Genomic DNA, 21,318 nt, shown 5'->3' with positions numbered 1-21,318 from the left:
TGATATCTCCAGGTCCCCCCAGACGATGCAATGGCCATCAATAGCGGAGGCGGCCACAGATATACACATAGCTGCTCTCCCCTGGCTCAAAAAAATACCGCGCACAAAACACCCCACTCTAGACCCAACCTTAAAAGTGTGGAGGAAATTTAGACACCTGGACTCCTTCAGTCCGAGCCCCTCCTTACCGACACCGGTACTAAACAACCCAGACATGCCCGCGAACCCACTCCCACTATCTCAGTCCTCGGTGTGGGTTGAGGCTGGTATATCACGACTAGGCCACTTGATCGGTTCGACGGGACTCCACCCCCTTGCAGAATTACAACGCTCCTTTAATCTACCGCCCAATTCTTTTTGGGCTTACTTACAAATAAGGCACTATATTACTACAATTCCGACTCGAACCGTGGGGTGGAGGCCGACGAATTTTGAATCATTGTGCCTCTCTGAGAATTCGCCGCGACATCTTATATCTCTTCTATATAGACAATGCCTAACAAGTACTTCAGTTAAGCCCCCGACATTTGTAACAGCATGGCATGAAGACCTAGGTAGAGAACTGACTTCTGACCAATGGTCGCGGATTTTCCAATACACGTTTGCTAGCTCCTCCTCACTTCAAGTACTTGAGACTCAATATAAAGTGGTATCGAGATGGTACAGATGCCCAGACCGAGTACATCACATGTTCCCAAGCGTTCCAGATGTTTGTTGGAGGTGCAATAGCTCACGAGGCACCCCTTGCCACATATGGTGGCGGTGCCCGGGACTGGCCCCCTTCTGGAAACAGGTTTGTTCCATCACGAGGAACATCACGGGACTCCCAATACCTGAGACACCTGAGTTCTGGTTACTTAATTTGACAGACCTACCTTTATCCCAGTTCAAAAACTCACTACTGAGACACTTAATGAATGCAGCCAGAGCAACCATCCCATGCTTCTGGAGATCCCAGGTACAACCACCCATTGCCAAATGGTTTCAAAGAATTGACCACTACATGGCAATGGAAGACCTGACAGCCCTGTCCGACCGATCTGCGTCCCGGTTTACGGCCGTCTGGTTCGAATGGCTGGAGTTCAAGGACACGTCGGAATACAAAACCATTATGTTTCACCCCACATCGGCTACATAGTAAGCCTGCTACGGAGAATGCGACCCCCCCCCCCCCCTATCGGTTGCCTTACTCTCTCTATTTCTCTCTCTCTTTCCTTCCTCCCCTATCCTCTATTCTTCAGGATAGATTTATTGTTCTTGTTATTAATATTTGAAGGTGATACATATTAATGACTCTAGCTAAAGTTAATGTAGATGAACGATGCTCTACACTGTTTGTTTATTGTATTCCTGGTTAACAACTAAATTATTAGCTACTGTTCTATGAATATATGTACCGATTGCAAAACCATCGTGATGTATAATATTATCTTTTTATTGATAATAAAAACTTAATTTGCAAAAAAAAAAGAAAGACGAGGCAAAAGACCGGGGCCGACTGTGCCCAAAGAGTCTTACTGGACCGGGTTTTCCAGGAGCGCTTCCACCAGCAGTAGCAGGCTAGAAACGGCAGGGCTGCAGCAGCAACAGAGAATCGACCAAGCAGGATCAGGAGGAACCAGAATACAGCAGGAATCCTGGGAGCACAGGCTAAAGCACCTACAACAGAGTTGTAACTTGAAGCATTGGCGTCCCTGTCCTAAACCAGCCCCCTTTTATAGGGAGAGCTTCCCCTGGATTAACTGGAAGAAACAGGAAACAGGCACTATGCTTAAAACTTGGTCTCCAACATGGGGGCACCCAGTAATGTAGACCTTTTTGCAAAGCCACATTGCTCACTGCCCCTGGTCTCCTAGCAACGGCTCAGCAAGAGCGACCCGCTGCAGCGGCATCCTGCCGCCACGAGCGGACCCCCTCACCACCGCTACTGCTGCCCACAGATCTGGCGCAGCAGCCCACCTCCGCCGCTGCCCGCACATCGCCAAGGAAGCCAGCCCCGCGGCCCCAGCATACCGGTAAGACTCCAAACGCTGACAGTACCCCCCCCCCCACCTTTGCGGGTGGACTCTGGATACCTATGTGGTTTAGTTGGAAACTTGGCATGAAATGTCCGAAATAGTCTTGGAGCATGGACATCCTCTGCATCTACCCAAGATCTCTCCTCTGGCGCATACCCCTTCCAATCAACAAGGTACTGGATGCGACCATAACGTCTGCGAGAATCGAGGATCTTGTGAATCTCAAATTCGTCTCCATGTGCTGATTGGATCTTGGATGATTTAGGCAGAGCGGCTCTGAACCGATTAAGTACCAATGGTTTTAAGAGAGAAATATGAAATGCATTAGGAATTCTTAGCTGCGGAGGTAATTTCACTTTGTAAGCCACAGGATTCAACACTTTTTCGATTGGGTAAGGCCCAATAAATCTGGGAGCAAACTTTCTTGTAGGAACCTTTAATCTTAGGTTACGTGTGGAAACCCAAACCCGATCTCCTACCTTAAGGCTTGGTACAGCTTTTCGTTTCAGATCTGCATAGGTCTTATATCTCTTGGATGTCTTGAGCAAAGTCTTGTGAATTTGTTTCCAGGCTTCAGTAAATTGTCGAAGTGGTGACTCTGCGGCAGGAACCTCGAGCGTAGGCAGAAGTTGGAAGTCAGGAACTCTTGGATGGTAACCATAATTAATGAAGAATGGAGAAGATTTTGTTGCAGAGTGATAAAGATTGTTATGGGCAAATTCTGCGGAAGGGAGGAAGTCCAGCCAGTCGTCCTGTGAGGAGTTCATGAATAAACACAGAAAAGTCTCCAGATCCTGGTTCACTCTCTCTGTTTGACCATCCATTTGGGGATGATAACCTGAGGAGAAGTTTAATTTCACGTCAAGAGCAGAACATAGGGATCTCCAAAACTTGGCCACAAATTGAGGACCTCTATCAGACACGATTTCCTGTGGTAGAGTCGAAAGATATCTGCTATAAACAATTTTGCCAACTGGGATGCAGATGGAAGATTAGCCAGAGGAACAAAGTGTGCCATTTTAGAGAGTCGGTCAACTATGACCCATACGGTGTTCCGCCCACCAGACGTAGGTAAATCTGTAATAAAGTCCATAGAAATATGCGTCCATGGTCTTAGTGGTACCGGCAAAGGATGGAGTAACCCGGCTGGTGGACCTTTATGCTGGGCACATTTTGGACAGGCAGCTACAAATTCCTGAACATCAGTCCTGAGATGAGGCCACCAGTAGGAGCGCTGAATGAATTTAAGTGATTTATGACCGCCTGCATGGCCCATGAAGGAGGAGGAGTGAGCCCGTGTAAGAAGTTTTTTGCAAAGATTTGGTGCAACGAAGATCTTCCCTGGAGGAGGAAGTTAAGAGGTATTAGAAAAAAAGGTGTATTCCAGGATAAATTGCTCTTTTGAATGGTCAGAGGGTTCTACTGAACTTAGGGATCGAGATAATGCATCTGCCTTTTTGTTGAGGGAACCTGGTCGGTAACTGAGTTTAAAATTAAAACGGGTAAAGAAGAGTGCCCATCTTGCTTGGTGTGGGTTCAGACATCGGGCTGACTGTAGATACAGGAGGTACTTGTGATCCGTGGTCACCGAAATTGGATGCTGAGCTCCCTCCAACAAATACCTGCACTCCTCAACGCCAACTTAATTGCCAGTAATTCCTGTTCCCCAATAGCGTAATTCTGTTCAGCGGGGGAGAATCTTTGCGAGAAGAATGCACAAGGATGGACCTTCTTGTCCTCGAAGAGCTGGGATAATACTGCTCCTACTCCTACAGTAGAGGCATCAACCTCCACCAAGTATAGACGGCTGAAATCGGGTTGTCATGAAGGCCTCCTTTAAAGACGAAAAAGCTTCCAAAGCCTCCGGAGACCACTTGGCAGGGTTGGCTCCCTTCCTAGTTAATGCGGTTATAGGAGCTATGACAGAAGAATAATTTTGAATGAATCTTCGGTAGAAGTTAGCGAACCCCAGGAAACGTTGAATTCGTTTAAGGGTAGCTGGAAGCGCCAAATCCTGAATCACCTGGACTTTAGCGGGGTCCATCTGTAACCTCTGCCTTGAAAGAATGTAACAGAGGAATGGAATCATGGGTACTTCAAAGGTGCACTTCTCTAACTTACAGAATAACTGACTCCATCGTAAACGAGTTAGCACTTATTTTACTTGTTCCCGATGGTTCTTCAGATCCCTAGAAAAAATGAGGATGTCATCCAGATACACTACCAAGCAGTCAGAGGAGATCTCTGAAGATTTCGTTAACGAACTCTTGAAAGACGGCTGGGGCGTTACATAGGCCAAAAGGCATTACCAGGTATTCGTAATGGCCATCGCGGGTATTAAATGCCGTCTTCCATTCGCCCCTGGGCGAATACGTATAAGATTGTAGGCCCCCCGTAAGTCCAGCTTAGTAAATACAGTAGCTCCTTTAACACGGTCGAACAGTTCTGGAATCAGATGTAACGGATATCTGTTCTTAACTATTATGTCATTGAGACCTCTATAGTCAATACAGGGCCGCAACCCCCACCCTTCTTTTTGACGAAGAAAAAAACCGCTCCGGCCGGAGATGTAGAAGACCTGATGAACCCTTTCTCCAAGTTCTCCCAGATATACTCTGACATGGCCTGTGTCTTGGGAAGTGAGAGAGGGTAAATTCGACCTCGGGAGGAGTCTTACCGGGTACTAGCTCAATGGGACAATCCCAAGTACGATGCGGAGGCAAGGTGTCTGCCCCATGCTTACTGAAAACATCTTGAAAAGCTTGGTACTCCACAGGAAGGCTGGAAGGGCTGGAAGAACAGAGAGGTCTAACTGCAGGTGAACAGTTCTGAAAGCAGTCTTGTCCCCAAGAGAGAACATCCATAGTTTGCCAATCTATGTGGGGATTGTGTCTGATTAACCATGGAAACCCTAGGATTAGTTCATGAAAGGCTTTAGGAATTACAAGGAAAGATTTTTTCTGAATGGAGAACTCCGACCTTCATCTTGAGAGGAATAGTACGAAAGGATATAATACCCTCAGGGATATAACTTCCATCCACCGCGGTAATAGAAATGGTACGATCCAAAGGAACCGTTTGTATTTCAGATCGTTTGACCAGAGCTGACGTAATGAAGCTTTCGGCGGCTCCGGAGTCGAGTAGTGCAGGGATGAGAAGAGAAGAAGAAGGGATCTCCAATTGGGTTAACAAGACAGACTCTTTCTTGGTATGTAATTCCAAGAATTCACCTAGCTTGACCTCTCCAGCACAAACTAGGAGCGGGCGTTTCCCGGACGTAGATTGCAAGTTTTAACAAAGTGATCAGATGCACCACAATACAAGCAGAGGTTCCCTTGTCGCAGTCTCGGACGTTCTTCATTGGAGAGGCGGGAGCGATTAATCTGCATGGGTTCCTCCGCAGTAGGTGATGATGGCGTTGGTGGAAGAACAACTCTAGGCTTAGGGCGATCTGACCGCAACCTCTCCATACAGCGTTCTCTGAACCTCAGGTCTAACTTATTGCATAAAGAAATTAGTTTATCCAACTTATCAGGTACGTCCTGAGTTGCGAGGTCATCTTTGGTCTTTTCGGAGAGACCGCTCCAGAAAGCTGCAATGAGAGCCTCCTCGTTCCAGTTCAGTTCTGAGGAAAGAGTGCGAAACTGGATCACGTACTGACTGACCGTATGCGTGCCCTGATGCAGGCGCAGGATCTCCAATGAGGCGGCAAAAGTTCTGCCCGGTTAGTCGAAGATTCTTCGAAAGGTGGCCACGAATTCTGGATAGTTAGATAAGATGGGATCCATCCTCTCCCACAAAGGTGAAGCCCATTCCAACGCTTGCCCGGTAAGTAAAGAAATTATATAGGCTACTTTGGTTCGTGCTGATGGGAAGTTGGCCGACTGTAGTTCGAACTGGATTTCGCACTGGTGAAGAAACCCGCGGCATTGTTTTGGATTCCCATCGAATTTACTGGGAGATGACAAATGCAACCGTGGAAGTGGTACTGGTACAGGAGGAAGCGGGACCGGAGGTGCTAATGTGGGAGCAGCTGTAGATACTTGAGGGGCCTTCATGGCAACACAGAGAGAATCGAGACGTTCGGACATAATCTGCATGAACTGCACGATTTGAGATTGTTTGGCCTCCTGCTTACTTAAGCGAGACCAAATATCTGCAGTTGAATCCCCTCCTGAGGCCTGATCACCCGTCGAATCAAATTAATAACTGCTGCATAGAAGTGTCTCTCAAGAAGCATTGGGACAGGGGGGGGGGGGGGCTTCAAAATTTTGCTATGGGGTCCACAAAGTTCTGGCTATGCCCCTGGCTATACTCTTAGATTTCATGGAGGTTATGTGTTTACATGTGTTTACAGACTGACACGACTAGATGCAGCATCGCTTGGAAAGTGATAAAATGGAGAGTGAAAAAGTACCAGCCAATCAGCTCCTAACTGCCATGTCACAGGCTGTGTTTGAAAAATGGCAGTTAGGAGCTCATTGGCTGGTACTTTTTCACTTTCTATTTGATCTATTTTATCACTTTCCAAGCAATGATGCTTTTGACCCTGTAACTGTGTGACATTTTGGGTATACAGGTTGTATACAGTGGCATATGTATAATGGGTGCAGGGTGTTTGTGTGGATCCCTCTGGACTCAGGGGCCCATGTGCACACCCTGCACCCATTATACATATGCCAATTTCTTCAACACTTACAGTACCTCCCCAGAGTTTCACGGCAGTGCTGCACAAATCACTGGGAATATGGCATGGTGGGTATTTACCCACTGACTGCGATTCACTGCATTTTGCTGTGACAAGGCGGAGCCTAATGATATGAGCCCTGCCCCCAGAGTGGTACTTTGCATCTCCTCTCTAAGCTTTTCCCGTAGAGGAGAAGAATAAAGTAGGCAAGTATTCCAGACATCCACCACCCAAGCGTCATAGGACAAGCCCTAATGCTATCAGCAGAGGGCTGGTTTCTTCTAGAGGAGGTTCATCATTTTTTTGTGCAGGCCAGATCCATACTTAGGAATGCACCCCCATGCCGGGGAACCTCAGGCTGTGTGTTCCCCCTGTCATAGTGGCACTAGCCCTTGCTGGTAACCTAGTGCCAGCAATTTTGGGGACACCCTGGAACTCTTTGTCCCTTGATACCCAAAAAAGCCAAAGTGTTAGTGCTAGTTTTATATTGGGGTGAGGGGAGTAGAAACACAGTTGTTGTTGTTGTTTTTTTCTTTCATTATCTATAAATTAATTTTTCTTAAATGCTGAAAACACGCTGGTCTGTGTGGGTTTATCATCCGATGCTCATTGCTGGTAGCTTAACGATGTCCAAATTTGCAGAATCTCACCCCACTTTGCAGCAAATTAAAAGTTGCTGTAAAATCACACTGTATTAAATTCTGGCCATAGAGCCCCCCAACAATATACAGATACTCAAACAAATGCGCTCTGACCTTTCACATGTCCATTAGCTGTTATCACATGCAATCAGACCTCTGAGCATGACCCAGAACTCCAACCTGCTCCCCAGATTACCTACATGACCCTTTCAAGCCCTCAGATGTTCCCAAATGCCTGTAAGACCTCTTTGCATGCCTCATGTTCATCAGACCTCCTTCACATGTCTTTTACATCTCATCATATGCATCCTCCTCCCCTTTGCTGCTGGAGCATGCAGATTCTGCAGCGCAGAGAAAAGAGGGAGCGTGCACTGTACTCTCTATTCCTGCAACTGGTTATGCAGCATGACCTCGCTGCAGTATATAGAAGAAGTCAATTGATACAAACTACAGGAGCAGCAGCAGCCAGGGGACCAATCTGCTCATGCCAGCACCTACACCATCTGCAGCCAGGAGGCAACTTCTCAAAGAGCCACATGAGGCCACCTCTGTTTGCAACAGGACATTCCCTCCTATTTTTCTCCTATTGTTTTAACAGAATTCAGAATTAGGGGCAGTTCCATTAAATGCAATTAATGTAACTGTAAATAAAGAATGAAATGAAATCCAGTTATGGTGTTATTCCTGGTTTCTAAAATGATTATTATTACGTTCATCAGGGTACAAATTTATACAGATGCAGTTAGGCTTGGACTGGCCCACAGGGGTACCGGGGAAACCACCGGTGGGCCCCACTGCCTGGGGGCCCACCTTCTGCTCTAAGGATCAGGTTCCAGACTTTGCACTTGAATTATACATATGTTACCTTATACTGGACTATGGTGTATTTTCTACAGTGCATTGGTGTTATTAATCTGTTACATTACCATGCATGCAGCAGCTGAATTTATTGTGTATATTTATGAAGGGGCCCAGACGTTGCACTCTCCAATGGTTAGTCAAACTAATGATGTGGCAGGTCACACCTCCTCTGCAGAATGGCTACACCCCTAACATGGGCCCCTACCACTGCATTCCCCCGGTGGGCCCCACATGTTCCAGTCTGACCCTGGATGCAGTAGACGACACTAAGTCACATTAAGGAACTGTGTGTAAGTCATTGGTGTAGGGAGTGAGGTAAATGCTCCAGGAGAGACTGTTTCATCTTATCTCTTCAGTTATTACAACAACAAAAACACACATGTGGCTCTGTAACTGAGGACCTCAGTCTGGTCCAAAAACTGACCCAAGTCTTCCTAAATCTATTCTATTTTATTAAAGCGGAGTACGCACTGGAGCGACGGCGATTCATTCCAACATCGGAACGAATGCCCTTGAGCCCAGATTCTGTGTACACATTTAAACGAGTTTTATAAGAGACGGAACAATCATGTTCCATTCTTCATAAGCATAAACATGGTCGTTAGCAATATCTCTGGATTTGATGTGCCGCACATCAAACCTAGCAACCGCGGGAGCACGCAATCACCTGTATACACTGAGCAATGTAGGCGATTTGTCATTACGAAACGGCAAATCGTCCCAACATCGCTCCACTGTGTACCCAGCTTATGATTATATATGACCACTCCTTCACTACAAAGTTTGTATAATGACGTCATATTGAAAATAAAAAGTTTAAAAAGATTATATTTGACCTCATGTGCCATATAATCCATGCAAATCTGTTTTTTATTTTGTTTTTATTTAGTAGAGTAATGTATTTGACAAATCCTTTCAATAAGGTTACTTACACATGCCGCTGGTAGTATTTGAGGATCTTGTTGTCCAAATATTCTTGGTTTGGCAAGTATTGGTTCTGTTCCAGGTGTTTCCTGGCTGTCTCCTCCTCAAAATCTCCCAACTCCGCTTTATTAATTGACAAAAGGAAGATTTGATTTACTTATTCTTCGAGAGACTGCTGCATACTCGTACTACACACAGGTCTTAAACTTACGAATTCATATACTGCCAGTTCAGGGCTATCATTGGCCCTAAATGGTGCACAGTCATTGGGATAAACCCCTTGTAAGAATGGGCACCAACTTAGTTTCCATCCACATAGCAAATCATTTTCTCCGACTATTTAAATACAAGATATTGCCCCATACTCCTAGCATTAAAAAGAATGAACATCTTCCCAAATGTATTACATTGTATAACATTCCCCTCATCTCTAAGGTTGCCAAGATTAGGAGACAGATAATAAAGTTTCCTGGATGGGCCTTATTTTGGGGTCCAGCAACTAAGGTGGGGTTGGAAGGGACCACTGATCTATGTCCCAAAGTAAGTCAGATTCTGAGTGGGAGAATGTCCCACATAGACAACAGATTCCCATTGTTCCACGTGGAATGGTCACATCCTAATAGTCTCTGTGCACAGCCTTGGGGTTTATTTATTAGTATTTATTATTACCAGTTATTTATTTATATAGCTCACACATATTCCGCAGCGCTTTACAGAGACAGAGTCCCTGCCCCAGTGGAGCTTACAATCTTTATTCCCTACCACATGTACACACACACACACACGCTAGGGTTAATTTTGTTGAGACTCAATTAAACTACCAGTATATTTTTGGGATTGTGGGAGGAAACCAGAGTACCCAGAGGAAATCCACGCAAATTATGGGGAGAATATACAAACTCCACACAGTTAGGGCCATGGTGGGAATCGAACCCATGACCTCAGTGCTGTGAGGCAGTAATGGTAACCATTACACCATCCGTACTGCCCTAAAATAAAAAGCTTGATTTGCACATAACATTCACTCTTGGGCTGCACCAGCTTTTACCACAGGGGCCCATGAATCAGTTGCATTGGGGCCTGACTGAGATTCCTTTTGTTAGCCCCACTAACTCCAAGTTCACTTTATCTCTTACCAGTGCCATGCTTGCACCGTTGAGTTTCAATGGTGAAGTTCTGGGACTGCTTGCAGCTGTGGATCTCAGGTTATTGCTGTAAGAACTGTTGTGCATAATTTGAAACCACTGCACCCATGTATAATAGCTTGCTTACCCTGCAGTATGTAAGAAGTCATTAAGGCACCACTGTTGTCATTGCAAAATAATTTTCCAGATGCCAAGTCCTTTTTCACTTGAAGAGCAAAGAGGTATCTGGATGGTTAGCAAGAGATGTAAACATATAATAAGAACATATGCTGAAAACATGAATATGGCTTGAATGTATTTTGTTCACAAGCTAGAGGAATTATTTTTTATATATCTAGATATCTAGATAGATAGATAGATAGATAGATAGATAGATAGATACACTTATTAACATTGTACAAGACTCTAGGACAAAGTATTTCTTCTTGGATCACTCTATCCCTGGGATTGTTCATCCCACTGACAAAGTCTGAGATGTGTAATTATGCATACATTTCACTGCAAAAATCTGCATTTGTACAATATAGCTGTATACAGTATTTCAGAAACTAACACGTTTACTGCGGCCAGTATCGGATTGGGGCAAGAAGGGCCCACCGGGGAATGTACTGACGGGACCCATACTTAGGGGTGTGACCAGTAGCGGATCTTGCCACGGGCAAGCAGGACTTTTGCCCGGGGTGCCGCCTTCCGGAGGGCGCCGGCACCATCCGGAGGGCGTCGCACCATGACAAGATACACTACTGCAGTGCTGTGCCCCCCGCTGTGTCCCGCTGCCACTGCGTCCCGCTGTGAAGGGCGTCAGGGAACTAGACGCGTAGCGTCTAGTTTCCCTTCGTGGAGAGGACCTTTACTGTGCGGTGCGCGATGACGTCATCGCACACCGCACAGCATTTCAGCGGCGCTGCTACTGTACAGGGGGCGTGACTGACCACGCCCCCTGTGTGAAGCCACGCCCATACTACCCGCCCGGGGAGCAAAAAGACCGAGAACCGGCCCTGGGTGTGACCAGCCTCCACAGAGTCTTGAAATACACCATAGTCCTGTGCAGTATAATGTAACATTATACTGCACAGGACTTTGGTTCCAGACTGTGCACAATGATCAAGTTTTAGACTGTACAATGTTCCTTAAAGGAAGGGGTGGGCCAATCAGGTAGTGGGGCCCACCGGGGGTTTCCCCTGTGCCCCTGTAAGCCAGTTCAACCCTGACTGCGGCTCTAACTAAAATGCAACGGACATCAGTACTTCAGATATTATCTATATGGCACGCGTGGAGACTGCACATATGATCCCCTGTGGCAACATGGTAAACAAAGTAATTATGTCGTTTTGTAGTCCATAGAGATCTATATACTTGCAAGCACACTTAATTGTATGGACCACCCAAGTGCCACTTCTTTATTCAGTGATTGATTCTAATGATACAATGAACATAATATCTGCCATGAACTCAGTTTGTATAAGATGCAACTTATATGCAGCTAGGTGTGGGTTGCTGTTACTAATATCCATAAGTTCCATCAGTCACCATACATGGCATTTATTACCTTGTCAGCTCTCCACGCAACTGTCCTGGGTCCACTAGGAAGAATTTCACCATAAATTTGAAAACTGTTTCCTTAGGATCTTAAAAATAAAATAAAAACTTATACTGCATGAAATGCCAATTTGCAAAATATGATGGCACTATTATATTAATTATTAAAATCAAAATCCCGCATTTTTGGGACCTCTACTGAGATACTGACATATATATATATATATATATATATATATATATACACACACACATACACACACACACACACACACACACACACACATATATATGTATATATATATAGTCATCTCAGCTGGGGAACCAAAAATGTGAGATTTTGAATGGGATACTCAACCTGTACCTCTACAGGTTGCTATGTAGTTGACAGCATCTATGTAGGTTAAATATTACCTTTTAACAGTAAGCAAGGATTATAAAACATTTATTGAACTTACTTTTCACCTGCTTGGTTATAGGTTTCAGAAGTCCCAGCCAAACCTTCAAAGACAATATGACAATAAAAGACTTGCTTAAAAATAATCCTGGTCTATTATACATTCATATAGTTTTCATCTCCTCTTGATGAATGATTGTGTGTACTAAACAATACAAGAGATCTAAAGCAGTAAATTATATGTGTGTATATATATATATATATATATATATATATATATATATATATATACACATACACACAAACATTTTATACAGAGCTGTAACTTGAAATGTTGGCCTTTGCAGGAATACAGACATTTGATGCCCCCTTAACCTAGGCTTACCATGCTATGCCTTTACACAGGGACACTAATAAATTACAGAGCATCTGTGGCTGGCTGACTTCAACTCAGTATTTCACCCTCCGTTTTAATCCGACACAGAGACTGTGTAGTTCATAATTGTCCTGGTTTAAAGGGATAGAATGGCAATCCTACCCAGGTCATTAAATATAATCATACTTGACTACTCTCCCAGTTCTGCCAGGAGGCTCCCGAAAATCTGGTGACACTCCCGGACACCCCGGAAGGGTGGGTAGGTCTCCTGGAGCTGGTATCACTCCCCTCAGACTCCCACATCCCCCACAGCCTCCCCGTAGCTGTCCTTTAAAGTAGGGGAGGCCGATTGCGCAATTTGTGCTGAACTGCGTCATCAAAGCCCCGTACCCTGCTTTTCAATGCTGGTAATATGGCCATTAAATAATGGAGGGTAGGGCCACAATGATGCAATCGCGCATATATGCCCCCGCACCGCTCACAGATGATTAGGCCAGGCCCCCTGCTGTACAGACCTGCCTGCCCACTCCCATATGGGGCAGCCAGAAAGTCCAAATATTATAGCATTTTCCTGTATGGGGGAGTCATATAAAGTAGCTGTTCTCAACACCAGTCCTCAAGTTTTGATTTGAGAACCCCTGATATAAAGGAATAGCGTAACCCTTGCTCATATTACAGCACTAAAAGTAAAGACAGGTAGGGGTAAGTGAAAGTAATTTTGTAAAGAGAGCAAATTGGTTTGACGCATATCAGGTTTCAAAATATTTTCCTTATTTAACATTTATTATTGAATATGTGGGAAAAACCTGATTAATTTGCTAATAGTTTGAAGACTAATGTGCATTTGTTTTCACTATGTCTGTATTACCTACAGCTGCCACAAGTTAGCACTATGACACTTACAATAAACCAGAATGAATCCAGTTGTGTTTATTGACCGCCCTCATGACTGTGACAGTGACAGGGAAAGTTGATGTCTGTGCCATGAAGAAACCACTATAGTACAGGTAATAAAAATATATTGGCTCGAACTGTAATTAGCACTATGTGTAGCAGCCAGTGTTTTTTTTTTCTTCAGAAATGAATAAAATAAGTATCTGAAGACTTGTCCAGATATGGAAGAAAAGCTATATTGTGTATAGCTATAATTTCTAGACCTCTCATGCCTAAGCAGAGGCGTTTTAAGACTGAAGGGGCCCGACTGCAGATGTCGGAGGGCAGCCATTCCACTGAAACAGTAAATAGCTGTGGCACATACACAGTGCGTCATAAAGACCATAGCACTGTACCCGAGTACCTGCACAATAATCCGCCATTATCATCAGAACCATAGCAGCATATTTCTGATGATTATTTCAGAAATATTGCATCGGTGTCATATTTATAAAGGTATCAACTGGATAACAGCACAGGATAAACAGGAGGTCAGTAACTGAAATGGGCAAATTGTGTGCGGCATAAACCTCACCCGGGACCCAGGGGCCCATTTGCACCAATTCTACTGTAGATATACCACTTTGCCTGAAAAAGAGCCAGACTTTTCCTGTTCTTGGTAACATAATTAAGTAATATTTAGTATGACCATTTTTAAGGCACTTAAAAACCAGAAAATAATGTTCTTTAATGGTTATGACCACCACTCAGACCTGAATAAAAAAAAATGTTCATATAAAGGGACAATCCAATTAGATTTATTTGCTAGTGCGAGTAAGTGCAGCTATGCGCAGAACCACCAGATTCACAGATTTTTGTTCATTGCCCCAAAGAGCTGTGTACAAAAATCCTAGAGCCCTATCTTGTCCTAGATTCATGGATTTCTGGACACAGCTCTTTGGGGCAATGAGGGGGCAATAAGGTGGTCAAGTTCTGATTTGGGGCAATAAGGGGGGCGAGTTCTGATGCCACTGGCGCTGTTAATACACCATCTCAACGGCAACTTACCCCCTTGCGTGCTGAGGCAATTTAATTGGATGGAGCCCTAAATGCTCTTTATGGAAGACAGGTTAATGGGTCTTTTTAATAATATTGTACATATCAACCCCTGCACCACCTGGAAGAACCAATGGCTTCCCATGTATCCGGTACATGCCCATTTCATTGGTTCAAACAAATGAGAGTAGGATGGGTTGATCAATGAAACCAAAACTTATTTTTCAAGTTTATTTATATAGGAACAAATAAAAAGAAAAAAAATAGGATTTTAATACCTACCGGTAAATCCTTTTCTCTTAGTCCGTAGAGGATGCTGGGGACACCAAAAGAACCACGGGGTATAGACGGGATCCGCAGGAGAGTGGAGACATGGGCACTTTAAGACTTTGAAAAAGGGGTGTGCACTGGCTCCTCCCTCTATGCCCCTCCTCCAGACTCCAGTTATAGGAACTGTGCCCACGGAGACAGACAAATTTCGAGGAAAGGATTTATTGTTAAATAAGGTGATATTCATACCAGCACACACCACAAACACGCCGCACAATGTGGCATTCAACAGAACCCAAGTCAACGGCATGAACCAATGTCAGCAACAGGCTGACTATAAACATAACACAACATGCGTGTAACCAGAATTAATAACTGCTGAAACAGTACGCACTGGGACGGGCGCCCAGCATCCTCTACGGACTAAGAGAAAAGGACTTACCGGTAGGTATTAAAATCCTATTTTCTCATACGTCTTAGAGGATGCTGGGGACACCAAAAGTACCATGGGGTTATACCAAAACTCTAGAACGGGCGGGAGAGTGCAGATGACTCTGCAGCACCGATCGACCAAACTTTAGGTTGTCATCAGCCAGGGTATCAAACTTGTAAAACTTCGCAAAAGTGTTCGAACCCGACCAAGTAGCAGCTCAGCAAAGTTGCAATGCCAAGACCCCTCGGGCAGCCGCCCAAGAAAAGCCCACCTTCCTAGTAGAATGGGCCTTCACCGATTCCGGTAATGGTAATCCGGCCGTGGAATGAGCATGCTGAATCGTGTTACAGATCCAGCGTGCAATGGTCTGTTTGGAAGCAGGACACCCAATCTTGTTGGGAGCATACAGGACAAACAGAGCCTCGGTTTTCCTAACCCGAGCCGTTCTGGCAACATAGATTTTCAGAGCTCTGACTCATCCAAAGATTTTGACTCGACGAAAGCATCAGTAGCCACTGGGACCACAATAGGTTGGTTCATGTGGAAAGATGAAACCACCTTCGGCAGAAATTGCTGCCGGGTCCTCAACTCTGCTCTATCTTCATGAAAGATTAAATAAGGGCTCTATTGAGACAAGGCCGCTAACTCAGATACGCGCCTTGCGAACGCCAAAGCCAACAGGAAGACCACTTTCCAAGTGAGAAACTTCAACTCCACCGTCTGTAAAGGCTCAAACCAATGCGATTGAAGGGACTGCAACACCACGTTAAGATCCCATGGTGCCACAGGGGGCACAAATGGAGGTTGGATGTGCAACACACCCTTCACGAAAGCTTGACCTTCTGGAAGGGAGGCCAATTGCCTTTGAAAGAAAGAAGGCTGAAATTTGAACCTTAATTGAGCCCAACTTTAGGCCCGCCTCCACACCTGCTTGTAGAAAATGGAGAAAACATCCTAGCTAAAACTCTTCCGCAGGAGCCTTCTTGGATTCACACCAAGATACATACTTCCTCCAAATGTGGTGGTAATGTTTAGACGTTACTCCCTTTCTGGCCTGAATAAGTGTGGGAATGACTTCACTGGGAATACCCTTCCGTGCTAAGATCTGGCGTTCAACCGCCATGCCGTCAAACGTAGCCGCGGTAAGTCTTGATATACGCACGGCCCCTGCTGTAACAGGTCCTCGCGCAGATGAAGAGGCCAGGGATCTCCTATGAGTAATTCCTGAAGATCTGGATACGAAGTCCTCCTTGGCCAGTCTGGGACAATGAGGATTGCTTGAACCTTTGTTTTTCTTATGATCTTTAGAACTTTTGGAATGAGAGGAAGTGGAGGGAACACATACACGAACGGGAACACCCATGGTGTCACCAGTGCATCCACTGCTATTGTTTGGGGGTCCCTGGACCTGGAACAATATCTCTGAAGCTTTTTGTTAAGGCGCGACGCCATCATGTCTATGTGAGGAATTCCCCAACGACTTGTGACTTCTGTGAATACCTCTTGATGGAGGCTCCATTCTCCTGGATGGAGATCGTGTCGGCTGAGGAAGTCTGCTTCCCAGTTGTCCACTCCTGGAATGAAGATCACTGACAGCGCTCTTGTATGTTTCTCTGCCCAGCGGAGAACCTTTGTGACTTATGCCATTGCCGCTCTGCTTTTTGTTCCGCCTTGGCGGTTTATGTACGCTACTGCTGTCACATTGTCCGTTTGGATCAGCACGGGCAGATTGCGAAGAAGATGTTCCGCCTGCACAAGGCCGTTGTAATTGGTCCTTAACTCCAGAACGTTTATGTGGAGACAAGTTTCCTGGCTTGACCATCTTCCTTGAAAGTTTACCCCTTGCGTGACTGCACCCCATCCTCGGAGACTTGCATCCGTGGTCATTAGGATCCAGTCCTGGATTCCGAACCTGCGTCCCTCCAGGAGGTGAGAGCTGTGCAGCCACCACAGGAGCGATATTCTGGTCTTTGAAGACAGGACTATCTTCCGGTGCATGTGCAGGTGGGATCCGGACCACTTGTCCAACATGTCCCACTGAAATACTCTGGCATGGAATCTGCCAAACTGAATGGCCTCGTAGGTCGCCACCATCTTCCCCAGCAACCGAGTGCACTGATGGATTGGCACTCTTGGTGGTTTCAGAATTTGTTTGACCAGGTTCTGAAGTTCCTGAGCCTTTTCCACTGGAAGAAAAATTCTCTGTAGTTCTGTGTCCAGTATCATCCCTAAAAATGACAACCTCGTTGTCGGAATCAACTATGATTTTGGCAAGTTCAGGAGCCAACCGTGTTGTTGAAGAACTGTTGTGACCGGGGAACCCTAACGACAACCTGATTTTGACACAACTTTTGTATGGCGTTGCAAATTACCTCCCTGTCCGGAAGAAAAACTGGCAAGGCCGATTTGAAAAATCGGTGAGGGGGGACGTCTTGAAACTCCAGTTTGTACCCTTGGGATATTATTTGTAAAACCCATGGGTTCAGGTCCGAACGAACCCAGAACTGACTGAAGAGTTTGAGACGCACCCCCACCGATGCGGACTCCCGCATAGGAGCCCAACGTCATGCAGTGGAATTGGCAGAAACCTGGGAGGACTTCTGCTCCTGGGAGCCTGACAAGGCTGGCAACCGTTTACCTCTTCCCCTTCCTCTAGTATCAAGGAAGGAAGAACCTCGGCCCTTTCTGTATTTATTGGGCTGAAAGGACTGCATCTGATAGTGGTGCGTTTTCTTTTGTTGTGGAGGAACATAAGGCAAAAAGGATGACTTACCCGCGGTAGCTGTAGATACCAAATCATCAAGGCCGTCCCCAAATAAGGCCTTACCTTTATATGGTAGAGACTTCATACTTTTCTTGGAATCAGCATCAGCATTCCATTGGTGAATCCACAACGCTCGTCTAGCTGAGACAGCCATGGCATTGGCCTTTGAGCCCAAAAGGCCAATATCCCTTGCAGCTTCCTTTAGGTAAACTGCCATGTCCTTGATATAACCCAGCGTCAAGAGGATGTTATCCCTATCTAGGGTATCTATGTCAGATGACAAGTTATCTGCCCACTTTTCAATAGCACTACTCACCCACGCCGAGGCAATGACCGGTCTGAGTAATGTCCCTGTGGTCGTATAAATGGGTTTTAACGTAGCTTCCTGCTTACGTTCTGCAGGGTCTTTAAGGGTTGCCGTGTCAAGGGGACGGAAGAGCCACCTTTTTAGACAAACGCGATAGGGCCTTGTCCACAATGGGGGGTGACTCCCACTTTTCCCTATCCCTCGTGGGAAACGGAGTATTCAGTTCATGAGAGGGAGGAAACGTTATTTCAGGTTTCTTTTCCTTATACATACAGAGCCTTTCATCCGGAACAGCAGGGTCCTCAGTGATATGCAACACCTCTTTAATAGACACTCTCACAGACACACTGGGCTTATAGGGGACAGACCCACAGAGAAACCTGTCAGAGAGACACAGAGGGAATTTGCCAGCTCACACCCCTGCGTCAAATCAATGCGTCAGCAGCGTTAATTAAAATGCCCCAGACCTGTAGCGCTTTTTAGATTATATATTATTGCACCAAATAACCTGGGCCCCCCCGTTTTGCACCCTGATACTTGTTCAGCAGTGTGAGGAAGGACCAGCGTCTCTGCAGCCAGTGGAGAGGAAATGGCGCCGAGTGAGCTGTGGGGATGAAGCTCCGCCCCGTTAATGGTGCGCTTCCATCCCGCTCTTTTATAATACAGAGTATACTGGTGGGGGTTAGGACAGTGATTAGCACTAATGTCCCCTTGCCAGACCTTTTGTTGAGGTATTTTAAGCTGCCCAGGGCCCCCCCGCGACCCTGCACCCAGTAGTGCTGTGTGTACCTCAGGGAAATGCCGTCACTGAAGTCTTCTTTCTTCTTCTACTCACCTGTCTTCTGACTTCTGGATCTGTAAGGGGGGTGACGGCCGGCTGTGGGAGCGAGCATCTGAGTGTACCCAGCGATTAAACCCTCAGGAGCTAATGGTGTTCTGTAGCCAGAAGCAGAGCCCTTGAACTCGCTAGAAGTGGGTCATACTTCTCTCCCCTTAGTCCCACGAAGCAGGGAGGTTGTTGCCAGCAGCCTCCCTGAACATAAAAGAACAAAAAAAGTATTTTCAGAGACACTCAGTAGAGCTCCCTGTAGTGCGTCCAGTCTCACTGGGCACAATTTTAAAACTGAAGTCTGGAGGAGGGGCATAGAGGGAGGAGCCAGTGCACACCCCTTTTTCAAAGTCTTCAAGTGCCCATGTCTCCTGCGGATCCCATCTATACCCCATGGTTCTTTTGGTGTCCCCAGCATCCTCTAGGACGTATGAGAAATATATACTAATAGCTATGGTATGGAGATATATATCAGGGTATTGAGGTCAGCTGGTCTGTTTAAACTAGCCATGCTTGATACGGGTTCCAACCAATAAAAACCTGAACCAGGAGCACTTATCACCACCTTAGATAAATGGGGATGTGGTTAATTTACTGGCTGTCGGTACCGGATACTGATGCTGGAATCCCGACAACCATCACAATGCCGTAATGGTCAGGACACCAACACTGGAATGCCAACAGTCAGCATCCCGACCTATGTAAGTATAGCGCCTGGGTTAGATCCAAGGGGGTTTAGTTTAGCTGATCCCCGGGGAGGTTAGGGTTAGGCTGAGGAGGGGGGGTGGGGGGTGGTTAGGGTAAGGTTGCTGTGAGGGAGGGTTACGCTGCAGGGAGGGAGGGTTAGGATTAGGCACCCACGGGAAGGGTTAGCCTGCGGGGAAGGGAGGGTTAGGTTTAGGCTGCGGGGAGGGGGGGGGGGCTTAAGTTTAGGCACCACCGCAGGGAGGTTAAGCACTATAGGGGGAGGTTATGATTAGGCTGCGGGAAGAGAGGGTTAGAGTTAGGGGGTAGGGGAGATGAGAGAACAAACCCAACTCACATCTGTCAGCATTGCAAGCTTTGGGACCCCAGCGTCAGTCTTCTGGCCACCGGAATCCCAAGCACCGGCATATCACACTGAGTCAGATAAATGAACTAAGCACGAAGTATGGAGGAACCAAACAGAAAGACACACCATACAGTTGTGTGATCCCAAATAGTTGGCCACTTTAATGATTACTATATATAACCTGTTGGTAAGTTATCATTAGTAAGCTGTATCCATTGTTAAGAAGTGAGAGTGATAGCAGCCATCCATGTTAATACAGGTAGAAAATAGGGAACAAGTGTTTTCTGTAGCGAACGACACACTAACATAAATCACCAGGGTACACAGAGTTAATCCACAGTAGAGGATAATCACTAGAATGCAAATGGTTCTCTAGATCAGCAGAGAAGGGGGATCAGTTATGGTTGCAGCATCTTTCTATCTGTCTGTCTGTCTGTCTGTGATACAAAACTGAGAAGATAGATTATGACATTACTGAAAGATCTGTAAAAGTAAAGACATAATTTATTTGAGAGCTATGTAAATGTTAATAGAGCAACCTAATGATTGGCATAAGAAAAGAGGTGGTTTAAACCTCTAGGATGGAGGTTGAGTTGGTACCAATCATCATCTTAGTAGCCTATTGCAGTACAGGGAAGTGTTTTTGGAGAGAGATGATATAAGGAGCTTAAGGCCCATACACATTGGGTGATTTTGATCTGAAGGCAGCTCACTTTTGGTGTGTTGAGCTGCTTTCAGCTCAAAGCTGCCCAGTGTTTTTTCCCCCGGCGATGAGCGGTGAGCACTGATGCACGCTCCCGCTTCATCGCCGTCAGACGCCGTTCATCTGCTGGTATTACCGGTAGATGAACGGCGGGGTGAGCGGCTTTCCATAGCATCCTGTTATGGAAAGACCCTCACCCCCGCTGCCCAGCGATGTCAGTGTGTATGCACTGAGCACTTTTCAGCCCAGCGATGTCAGCGATCATCACTGTGCATGCACGCTGGGCAAAAACGCCCGATGTGTATGCACCTTTAGTCTGCCCACCCTTCCTTCCCTATGAGTTTCTTCTTTTGGTGTTGTCTATGTCGAGGTGGAAAAGAACTGCAGCTCACCAGTCCAGGTGCAATTGTTCAGTTCGGGTGCGCGTCTTTCATTGACTGGTAG

At 45.9% G+C, this 21,318-nt stretch overlaps 1 protein-coding gene across 1 annotated transcript in view; it reads right to left on the bottom strand.

The window, feature by feature from the left end:
• The window catches only part of FRMD7 (FERM domain containing 7), a 75,957-nt gene that overhangs the window by 31,766 nt on the left and 22,873 nt on the right, over positions 1-21,318 (bottom strand). The window contains 4 exon segments of the mRNA XM_063938555.1: positions 9,140-9,254; positions 10,404-10,501; positions 11,826-11,904; positions 12,274-12,316. Of these exon segments, the coding sequence (XP_063794625.1) occupies positions 9,140-9,254; positions 10,404-10,501; positions 11,826-11,904; positions 12,274-12,316 (335 nt within the window).

This window comes from Pseudophryne corroboree, chromosome 8 (genome assembly GCF_028390025.1).
Source record: "Pseudophryne corroboree isolate aPseCor3 chromosome 8, aPseCor3.hap2, whole genome shotgun sequence".
NCBI classification, from domain to species: Eukaryota; Metazoa; Chordata; class Amphibia; order Anura; family Myobatrachidae; genus Pseudophryne; species Pseudophryne corroboree.
Note: the sequence above shows the minus strand (reverse complement) of the source record. Positions and strands in the feature narration are given on the sequence as shown.